At 50.1% G+C, this 11,409-nt stretch overlaps 1 protein-coding gene across 1 annotated transcript in view; it reads left to right on the top strand.

Annotated features, from left to right (window-relative positions):
* Nucleotides 1-10,113, top strand: part of GSG1L2 (GSG1-like 2) — a 16,469-nt gene extending 6,356 nt beyond the window's left edge. The window contains 2 exon segments of the mRNA XM_014549815.1: nt 8,196-8,389; nt 9,865-10,113. Of these exon segments, the coding sequence (XP_014405301.1) occupies nt 8,196-8,389; nt 9,865-10,113 (443 nt within the window).
* The last annotated feature ends 1,296 nt before the right edge of the window (nt 10,114-11,409 follow it).

Genomic DNA, 11,409 nt, shown 5'->3' with positions numbered 1-11,409 from the left:
TTCTTCAAAATAGACTCGCCCAGGCCGAAAACCAACTTCTGCGCATGGGCCACAAAGTTTCAATCGCACTGTACGTGCGAGCCCACACGTGGTATTTTGTGGAAGAGCCACACTCAAGGGGCCAAAGAGCAGCATGTGGCTCGCGAGCCGCGGTTTGCCAACCACTGCGTTAGGGAATTAGGTGGATGGGCGCTGCTACCCGTGACCTGGGAGAAAGGACTTCTCCTGGACGGGGCTTCAGGAAAGGGTGGGACTGGCAACCTCGATTCTTAGGCAACAGCGAAGCCAGAAGACTCCCGCCGGACCAGACGGACCAGACGCAGCCGCAGGCTGTCCACCTGCATAGGGCACGTGCCTCGTCTACACAAACACTGTGAGGTGGGTGATAATGGCCCCTGGCTTCCTGATGAAACAGCTGGTACCAGGAGGGGGCAGGGGCTTTCTCAACCTCCAATAGGGACAAAGCACAGCTCGGGTCTGAGTCGGGATCTTCCAGGCTCTGTCTCTGGCGACAGGAGTTTCCTGGGTGCTGTTGTCACCCTGGACTGTTCACCACACCCCCACCTCCTCGCGGATCACACACGAAAGGCTTCCATATGTTGTCGGGGACACACGCTGGAGTCCAGGGAGGGCGGTGTTCTCAGTGATTCGTGGACAAGGCCAAGTGCCGTAGAAATAATGTGTGGAGCCCTTTCTGATTTAAGTGCATCTATCTCATATCCTTGATGTCCAGCCAGAAAGAGAATTTAATAAGCACCTTGCTGGGTTTACTCAAAGATTACTCCGCAGAGATGCCTGTCGAGATATTCTTGTAAAATTAAATAACAATAGTTTCAATAGTCAAACAAATTTGGAAAATGTTGCCTATTACATTTTCTTCTTGGGAATTCTCAGTGCACATTCGTCCATTAAAATATCTGAGCCCTAGCTGGTTTGGCTCAGTGGCTAGATCATCGGCCAGTGGACTGAAGGGTCCTGGGTTCAACTCCACTTAAGGGCACATGACAGGGTTGTGGGCTCGATCTCCAGTAGGGGGCATGCAGGAGGCAGTCAATCAATGATTTGCTCTCATCATTGATGTTTCTATCTCTCTCTCCCTCTCCCTTCCTCTCTGAAATCAATAAAAATATATTTAAAAATATATATCTGAGAAGCCGCACAATAAAGAAACCCGTTACTGTTACACACCCCAGTACTTCCCCACATCGTTGACCGTAGGAAAACTGTGGGTGTAAAACATGGGTTAATGTTCTGTGAGCCGTGTTCAGTGGGGCACTCTTCGGAAAAGGCTGAGAACAACAGACTCATGTTTCTGACTGCGAAGCTGGAGGTAGAAGCACCCCCACTAAAGACCGTACATCCCAATACTGAGGGAGGAACTCAAACTCCTTCACTCTGAGCCCAGACTTGCCTGGTACCCAAAATACCCAAAACTTAACTGAAGGGCAATTAATTGTCTTGTGATGATCAACAAACGAGTTTGTGTCCAGCAATCTAAAAAGCCTCTATCACATTTTTACTTGTTTCCTAATACACAGTCATCCAGGTAAACAGGGTCTAAACACTGTCATCATTTTATTAAGAAGGAATAAAGGAGGCCATCTTCTCCAGAATGCCTTTCCCCCAGAAAAACATCACCACCTCATGTGCTACCAGATGCCCCTACAGCAAAATATTTGGAATTAAAATTGTTCCACATACTGACTAAAATAATAGCAAACATATGAGAGAGTAAACATAAGGAACGCATCAGAGGATGCACATAAATGCTTACAGTGGCCCTGGCCGGTGTGGCTCAGTCGGTTGAGCATCATCCTATGTACCTGAAAGGTTGCAGGTTCATGCCCGGTTTCAGACGCATCCCCAGTAGGGGGCATGTAGGAGGCAGATCGGTGTTTCACTCTCATGTAGATGTTTCTCTCTCTCTCTCTCTTTCTCTCTCTCTCCTCCCTTCTTCCCTCCCTCTTCCTTCCTCTCTAAAAATCAACAAAAATATATTTTTTAAAATGCTTACAGGAGGTGGTAACAAAAGGGAATGAAACGGGGCTGGCAGGGAATGCCAATGACCTTGAAATCTCACCCTCCGATAAAGGGGGACAGCCTCTTGCTCAGCTGAGCCTATGGCCATGCAGCTTGTGCGCTCGGTGTCATAGATCCTCTGGCTTTCCAGGGAAGACGTCTGGATCTCCAGGTGGAATTCCCCGGCACCTTGAGAACATTGCAGGGGCCCAAGACAGCCTGTGTGCAGCTGAATGCAGCCGGGCCTAGGGCTGGAGATCCCTGCACTCAGACATCTGCTATTTTGTCTGATTTCTCACAAGTGCCGGGAGACTTGGAGGTGAGTGTGAAGGAGCCTGAACGGTGCTTTAGAGAGAGAGGTGAGCAGGAGTAGGGAGCCAGGGAGAGCTGGCCGGAAGGACCCAGCCAGAGCAGGGAGGCCCTGGCTCCGGGGAAGGGGCTGCTGGATCCTTTCCCTCTGAATCAACTCCATCTTGGACCCTAAAGGTGACCCTCCCTGGGAACCTTCACCTGAGTGCGACCTCAGGACGGCCTCCGCACACGTCACCTGGAACGGCTCTGCACTTCCGTCCGGATACCTGAGCCCCATTGAAGGCACCTCCGACTCCACCCTCTGAAACGGACAAGTCACTTAGACAAAACGTCCTGTCCCTCAGGCAATGAATCAGCCGACGAAGTATGTTGATTTCTGATTCTACGCTGCTCTGCTAAACTCAAAAAGTTTAAGAACGGGGAGGGGGTGCCGCCTGGGCACCCCATAAACGGTGGGGGAACAAGCAAAGGAGGCAGGACAGAGGCCACCTCCGGAGACTTGGCCACCACGTCCAGGCTGGCTGGCTGCACCGCGTGGCTGGCCAACCACTGCCGAGCGCTGTAGCACCCGCCACTCTGGCTTCATGGGATTTGTAACGGTTTTTCTTTTTAATCCTGCTGGCCTTGTTCAAAAGGGACGCCACTTCTGAGGATTGTGGGAATTAAGGGGTCATTATGTCTAACTGTTTTCGCCCAGGCTAACCTCACCCTCCTAAGCTATTGTGAATTCTCTTCATCTCCTCGGCGAGCCGCCACTCTCTCTCTCTGCCCTGCCCCTGGCTCTGTACCTGGCCCCTGCTGTGTATTCTGATGAGAAAAAGGCAGCCTCTTTGGAAGACAAGACAGACCCGTAGTCATCCGTGCACTGCGTGGAAAGACAGCAGGTGGTGATGAAGAAAAGGCACTGGGGTCTCAGGTGAGAAAACCCAGTTTCCATTCCTGGCGCCCCCCAACCTGTTTGAGCCTGCCCATCAGGTCTGCAGTCCATGGACGTTTGTACGTGCCTCTCCTATCAGTAATTAGACACAAAAACAAGTGTAAGGCTGTTCACAAAATACTCTCCCGTTGGAGGACTTTCTTCTACCCATTTTGCAGATGAAGAAAGTGAGGCTCACAGAGGACCATGATCACTGAGTGTGGCAGAACCAGGCGTAAGAGCCAGGCCTTGGGCTGTAGCTGCCACATTCCATCCCCGTGTCCACCCGTTGCTCTCACTTCCGGCCTGACTCACCGGGTTGTAATGAGGATCGGATGAGATGACGTGGAACAAGGGCGGCCTCAGCCCCACGTGTCCTGTGGGCTCTGGGATTTTCCCGGTGCTGTGGGGACCTCTCTGGTGGCACTCAGGGGCAAGGACAATTTTTGGCTGCTGTGATCATAGTACCGCCACTGCGGTAAAATCAGAGAATCCACCGGGAAAATGTCCGATGACATCAACCCAAAGTTAAATAAACAGCTGTGAGGCCCCTGCAGCTGAGGATTAGCAGCTGGGTCCCTGACTCCGGCCCTCAGCCCCCGGCGGTGCACACACCCTCCTCCGGCCATTCGTTGTGGACAGCTCTGTGACAGATGAGTTCCTGCTGAACATGTAAGTCAGAAAGCATAGCAGCCAGGCAGCCCAACCAAAGGCGGCATCATAACCCAGGCGAGTCCCTCTTCCTCCTACCGCCCAGCAGGGGGCAGCGCAGGAGTGCGAGGAATAGGGCCCGTTGTGGGAGGAGGAGCTGGCAAACCTTAAGGTTGACGACCATTAGGAGACCACCTCATAAAGCAAATATCGAAATAAAGCGAATCACATGCCTTTTTTTGTTTGGTTTCCCAGGGCATGGTAAAAGTTATGTTTACCCTATGCCGTAGTCCAAGCATGTCAAACTCCCGGCCCGCGGGCCGCATGCCTTGTTTATTTGGTATGTTAGCCTTTGAGTTTGGCATGCTTGCCGTAGTCTATTACATGGGCAATAGCATTAAGTCTTAAAAAACAATGTACACACTAGTTAAAAACACTTGGTTGCTAAATAATGCTATGCATCATCTGAGCCTTCAGCGAGTTGTCATCTTTTTGGTGGTAGAGGGTCTTGCCTTCAGTCTGGAAAAATCCCAATATCTGCAGAGCACTATAAAACAAAGCACCATGAAACGAGGATGCCAGCCCTGCCCAACAGGACTCGGTTCATTCCAATAAGGCTTAAGTGCATATTAACTGTGAGAGAAGTTTTCCTATCCATTATCTCAGTGAATGCACAAAGCAAGGCTAATCTGGGGACTATTGGACTATTTTAGAGATAGGAAAGCCGTGCCTCTGAAGAGTGGATGACCTATGCCCCTTAGCTTTTGCATCTAGATCCATTTTAGCTGCTCCCAGCCCAGATTGGAGCAGCTCCCTGTGTCTCGGGCATTTTTGCATCCTGGCACCTTCCCTACTGCTGCTGGATTGCTGTGGGTCAGTGATGTAGGGGGTCTGAGATGTGGGGGAACAGAGTTGGGCTGGGCCTCCGCAGACCTCAGTTCTAATGCTGAAACTGCCTCTGCCTGTGGAGGGAACAACCAGGCAATTTCCCAGGCTCGTCCCACTCCAACCTGTGATTCAATTTGGGGCTGAAGTATGAATGGGGAGAAAGTGGGTACCCACCTGGGCAGGACCCCACAAGGTGATTGGCTGTGGTCTCAATTGTCCATCTGTCACTCACCCCAAATCAGAATTTGGCAAGATCCCTACACCAAGTGGACATTCATGGATTGAGCTCTTTCAAAGGAGCTACACAGCTAAGGCAGAAACGCACGCTTTGCCAAGCAGTGTGTGCAGCACACCTCCCAGGCACACAGAATAAGTCCGGTGGTGGCTTCTGCCGGGTACCTGGTACATGCACAATCAATCCTCCCTTTCCTTTCATTCTCTAGAAAGCCTGATGGAAGGCAAGTAACTGGGTCACTTAGTAACGGAGATAGTTCTGAATCTGTCCAGATTCATTAAAAAAAAATCATTACTAACTTTGTTCCTTTCCCTCTAACCAGAAGCAAATTATTTGAGACTGATGTCATAATGGATGCTGTTTGGGCAGCTGAGAAAGACTGGCCTAAGGCTGGCAGTATCAGTCCAGATGGGCTCGGTTCTGCTGCAGTAACAAATAACTCCCAAAGCCCAGTAGTTTAAATCAACAAATTTATTTGTAGCTCGTTCTATATGTGCGTTTCGGTGGACAGGGGATGCCTCCTCACTGTAGCCCTCAGAGAGGCATCAGTCAGGGGTGGGTCCCTGCTGTGCTTGGTGAGTGTAAAACATCTCTCCCGAGTCTTATCTTCTGTGAAGAGGATGGTAAAATCCAATGTCTGGATTTTCATAGCAAAGAGCCAGGCCGTGGACTCTTGGAGGCTCCTCCCCAGGTCCTGGCATCCCCCAACGTCCGTCAAGGTCATGAGTAGGCCTCCTTCTGGATGTCTCTCTTAGTTTCAACTGTGTGAATGAGATGTCTGCTAGAATGCTTATAAGTTCAGGTACATCCTAAGGACTTTAGCCATTTCCATTAATATAGTATATAAATAATTGCCACCGCCAGTTAAGACTAATTTCTATTTGGACTACCAAAGTCACCCCCAGCGGCCACTGCCCACCATATAGTTGTTAAGTTAAAGCATATTTGTAATTAGAGTTTGTGAAAAAGAAAGACAAAACAATGAAACAACTGATATTTAAAATTCAAGGAAACTTTCTTGAGCAAAATACCAAAACTCTCTATACAAAGCTCCCCCCAAAACCTGGGAAAATTGGCACAGTACCTGCAAGTCCTAGACACATCCTACTAAAACCACTAAAGGAAAAACCCCTCTGGGTCTCCAGGCACGAAGACCAAGTCACTCACACAGGAAGGAAAATCACATTGGCAACTGGCCTCGGCCCCCCTGATAACTGCCATGTGCGTCCAGCGCAATCAGAACGTTTGATTTTTGTGTAAAGTATCCTAGTTTTTAAGTGTAAGCAAACAATTCACATTAAAAATGACAGGACCCTGTAAAGAGAGGAGGGCTGTCTCAAATGTTTTCATAGATTTAGACCCGGCTAGTGTGCTCAATGGTTAGAGCGTCAGCCACGCACAGAAGGGCCGCAGATTCGATTCCCAGTCAGGGGCACGAACCTGGCTTGCAGGTTTGGTTCCCTGTCAGGGTGAGAGCAGGAGGCAACCAATGGATGTGTCCCTCTCACATCTATGTTTCTCCCCCCGCCCTCTTTCTCTCTGTCTCTCTCCCGTCCATTCACTCTAAAAATTAATGGGAGCCCTAACCGGTTTGGGCTCAGTGGATAGAGCGTCGGCCTGTGGACTGAAAGGTCCCAGGTTCGATTCCAGTCAAGGGAATGTACTTTGGTTGCGGGCACATACCCAGTACGAGGTGTGCGAGAGGCAGCTGATCGATGTTTCTCTCTCATCGATGTTTCTAACTCTCTATCCCTCTCCCTTCCTCTCTGTAAAAAATCAATAAAATATATTTTAAAAATGTCTTAAAAATCAATGGGAAAAATATCCTCAGGTGAGGATTAACAAAAGGAACAAACAAAAAATGTTATCATAGTTTCAAAGAGATTATGTTTCTAAAATGCTTGGCACAGAGTAAAATCCTCAAGAAATGAAGTCATTGTCATTCCATTCTTCCACGCAGCTCAGGGGGAAAGCCCTGAGCTACAGCTCCTAATAAATACTTCAAAGGGGGGAGACCCAGCCGCTGTTTCTCATGGAAGACAAGGCCATGCCATAAAACTTTCCTCTACCAGAAAGACTCGGTCATGCTGCCCTAGACCACAGGGTTCCCTCTGATGTGGACCCCGGACTATAGCCTCATCTTACAAATACATGTGCCTACCTTTCATCCTGCGTAACTCCTGGGTTCCTTTCCTCTTTGTAAAATAAATAGCCCGCCAGGGATTGGTGAGCATGCCTGTGTTAGTTACTCACAAGCTTCCTGATTGGCAAGTCATGTTTAAATATGACTGGAGCCCAGCCAGGCGTGGCTCAGGGGTTGAGCGTCGACGCAACAACCAATCCAACAACTGGTTCGATTCCCGGTCAGGGCACATGCCTGGGTTGCGGGCTTGATCCCCAGTAGGAGTTGTGCCAATCAATGCTTCTCTCTCATCATTGATGTTTCCATCTCTTTCTCCCTGTCCCTTCCTCTCTGAAATCATTAAAAATATATTTAAATAAATAAATAAATAAATAAATAAATAAGAAGCCTGGAAGCTCTGAGAGGGGTCGTGGGCGTGTTGGTAGGTGATTGTGTCTAAAGCCGTCAGTTTTGCCTGAGAATTCAAGCCCACGGAAACATACACAAATGTCAGGTTTTAGAGACTGTCGTCTCTCCGCGACTACTCTGCGGGGCTGTGAGAGACGGCAAGTGTGCACCATCGTGTCAGGAGGCACTAGGCTTCCCGACAATAGGCATAGAAACACAGCAGAGCCCAAGGCCCGTGTCCTGGGGCAGAGCCAACCACAGTAACCAAAAGTGACCCGTGGAGCAGATGCGATGCTGATACTCCCACGTTAGCTCGCTGAGTCCCACCCACCCACCACGGAGGCCGGCTGCCCCAGTGCGGCATCGAGGAAGCTGACGCAGAGAGGCGAAGTCTCCAGCTCCAGGCTGCAGTTAGGAAGGGATGGTGCAAACCCCAGTGCCACTCAGCACTGTGACTCCAGAATTCACTCGTAGCCATCATCAAAATGACACATTGGCTGGGCTCTGAGAGTCTGGATCTGAAACCCAGCTGCAAATTGGGCAGAGCTGGGAGCCGGCTCTTCACCGGGCTGACCCCAGCAGGAAGCCCTGGATCGCAGCCCCGCCCTTTCCTCAGGGAGCCTTTTGTTGACAGCCTCGCCTAGGGGCCTGGGGCTCTTTCGCCCTCTGCGTGGTGGTGGTGGTCACGGGCAGATACACAGCAGCCTGCCTGGAACTCACGGAGAAGCAGGAAGCACAGAACGGCAGCTGGCACTCTCAACACCCCTTCCCGGAACCCGAGGCTTTGGAAAATGTTTGGGAAGCGGAAGCTGCTCCCAGCCTTGCAGGGCATGTCCTGGTGAGATTCTCTGAGCACCTGCCACCAGGCGCCCAGGCAAGGTGTCCGCACGCTAGCCAGTGGCTGCCAGGGCAGGCGAGCCGGGCCCTTACATCCACAATGAGCGTCTCTGGGGTGGGCTTTGGAAGGCTGCAGTCCCGGGGAGACTTCCACTCACCAGCTCATCCTGCTCCAAACCCCCTCTAATTCCGGCATCTGGAAGTGAGACCATGCTTACTGAAGGTATCAGTCATTGACACTCTAGTTTAAATGAACGTCTCCGGCTTTCCTGGCCGTGAGTTTAATAAGTATAACAACGAGAGAGGGCGCGCATGAGCACTAAGAGGGAGAGAAGCTGAAGGATGTAAATGTGTTGCCCACACAGGTCTGGTGACAGAAGAGTCCAGAATGTTTTCCCTTCACTGACACACACAAATGGATAGTACGTGTAACTATCCCATCCTTTCTTTTTAATTTTCATCGAAAAGACATGAGTTCAAAAATAAATGTTGTGTTATTTTTTAAAAATATTTTTTCTTCTGAATTTTCTAATTTCTCCCTATAGTAAATCAGTTTGCAAGGCTAATCAAATGATAAAAGGAGAACAGTCGAATGGAATGACACCTTATCTCAGTTAAGTGGAACAAATGTTTGAATGCTTGTGCTTAAATTGCCAGGCACTTTTGCTTCTAAAAATAAACAGTGCTAAGCGTGCAATCTGGTTTGAGGCAGCAGGGTACTGCATGTTCCCTAATGTGCTCAGTTACAATATTGTATAAACTTATCTAATATTTTAAAGTAACATTTTATTGAGGCCACAGGTTGTTAGACACATAGTCTGTGGTTGAGGGGGAGAGGGGTGTGGACCACCAAATTCTAGCAATGCTAGGTATGTCAGATCCATTTCAAAATGTATTTGTGTTTAGTGAACACATCATTTCTCGGGGGCGGGGGCAGGGGGCCTGAATGTTTCAAATAAAATCGCTCCCTCTGCTTACGCGACTGTAACATCCACACTGCCGCACACTAAGGGCAAACCCAGCCCCTTCTTATGTATTTGTGTTTAGTGAACACATCATTTCTCGGGGGGGGCGGGGGATGAATGTTTCAAATAAAATCCCTCCCTCTGCTTACGCGACTGTAACGTCCACACTGCCGCACACTAAGGGCAAACCCAGCCCCCTCTCCATGTCTGGGCTCCAGCGAGTACCTGCCCAGCACATGACGGTCCCATGGAATTCAGTGTTTTGTTGAAAGATGCATATTTGAAGAGGCATAAAGTAGAATTTTCCAGAATAAGCCCAGTCCAGAGAAGGCATGCTGGGTCCCGGGCCTCTCTTCACCCACAGCCGATGGATGAAAAAGAAATGAAAGAGTAGAATCTTTGAATGATGTGTACACACAGCTTGACTCGTCTTCTGGAAACATGAAGCTGAAATCTGGGGGTGTCTACTAGTCTGTAGGCTCCATGCTGTCCCCTGACTCACTGTTTTCAGCAGCACAGAAAGCTGCACCGCGAAGGCCTGCGTGACTGTGGAAGTGGTGGCCGGTTCTCAGGACACCTGGGCATGGGCGACCACTGTCAGCTGATCTTCTTCAGCAGAGAGCCCGCCACCAACACCACAGCAGACCCGGATGCCGCCTCCTCGCAAAGGAGCCTGTACCGTTGTGGGCTGGTCTTCCGACGAAGGACTTGTAAATTGTCCAATCACAGCAGGGCCACAGCTGCACAGTACGTCTCCTGAGCTTCTGTAGGGACCAAACCAACCTTGGCACGGAGACATTGCAATAGTAATACTGTTTTCAGCCTCCCGATGTAAGCTGCTCCCCAAAAATGCTCTTTGAAAGTTTCCTGACTCATCATTTCCGTGAATTTCAAATGCCTCCATCCCTGCCTGTGGGTGTGGAGTGGGCACCGGGACTTAACTCAAGGAATCCTTGACACTAAGTCGGTGGGTGGGCTTTACGTTTACCTCTTCATTCTACTTTTTTCAGCCAACGTCTTCAGATGGGAACGTCATCAGAGCCAACATTTCTTATTCTGTCATCCAAAAGGCCCAATGCGTTCACATTCAAATAGTGCTCACGTCACCAAAAGCCGTGTGTCTGTAGCAGCACTATTTGTAACAGCCCCGTATCGCACACCAGCCAGTGCCCACTCCCAGAGGAATGAAATGTAATATGTGAGGGGTCTTCATACCGTGAAAGGAAAGATCTCCAACTGCACACAGTATGGATGCATCTCATAAACACAATGTTCAGCAGAAACAGTAATGACTTGTAAACCTACAAAAGAAATGTTTTAATGCGCAAGTAAACCTAATAGATACTTTTAAAAGTTAGGAAGCTGTTACCTTTATAGACTGGAAAGGGACATGGTGGGGGCATGCTGTCAATGTTGTTTCTTTACTTTTTTTATTTTTTACTAGGGGCCCAAGTGCACAAATTCATGCACCTTGAAAGGAACTGTGAGCCTCAAGGCTGTGGTGGGCACAGGGGCAGGTCTCGGCCCATCATCCATGCCCCTGCCCGGCCCCTCCCGGCCCCTGTCTGCCAGCAGCCCCCCTCCTGCCTTCACCGTTCCCACATGCTGATGGTGCCGGCCCTGCTCGCACCGCTGACAGCACAGAGCGATTGGGGCTGGTGTCAGCAGCAGGTGTGAATGGGGCTGGCACTGTCAGCGGGTGAGGTGGCAGCTTGCTGCCCCAATCACCCCTCAGAAGCAGGGGAAGGTGAAGAAGCCCTCAGGGGCGATCGGGGCCGGTGCCAGCAACAGGTGCAAGCGCCGGGCGGGACCACGGCGCAGGAGCAAAGAATTTTCAGTAACCACCAGAGGCTCTCCCCGATGACAGTGACCGGCGCCCCGCCTTGGTCTAGTGCCCTCACTCACCTGCTCCACCATCCCACCGTGGCCGATGCCAGCCATGTTCCACGCTCTGCCGTCTTCTCACCATGTCCTGTGCGTGCCCCCTGGTGGTCAGCGCATGTCATAGTGACTGGTTGTTCAATTGTTCCACTGTTCGGTCTATTTGCATATTAGG

The sequence above is a fragment of the Myotis brandtii genome, unplaced genomic scaffold (genome assembly GCF_000412655.1).
Source record: "Myotis brandtii unplaced genomic scaffold, ASM41265v1 scaffold573, whole genome shotgun sequence".
In the NCBI taxonomy this organism is placed as follows: Eukaryota; Metazoa; Chordata; class Mammalia; order Chiroptera; family Vespertilionidae; genus Myotis; species Myotis brandtii.
The sequence above is the reverse complement of the archived record's forward strand: the minus strand, read 5'-3'. Positions and strand labels throughout refer to the sequence as shown.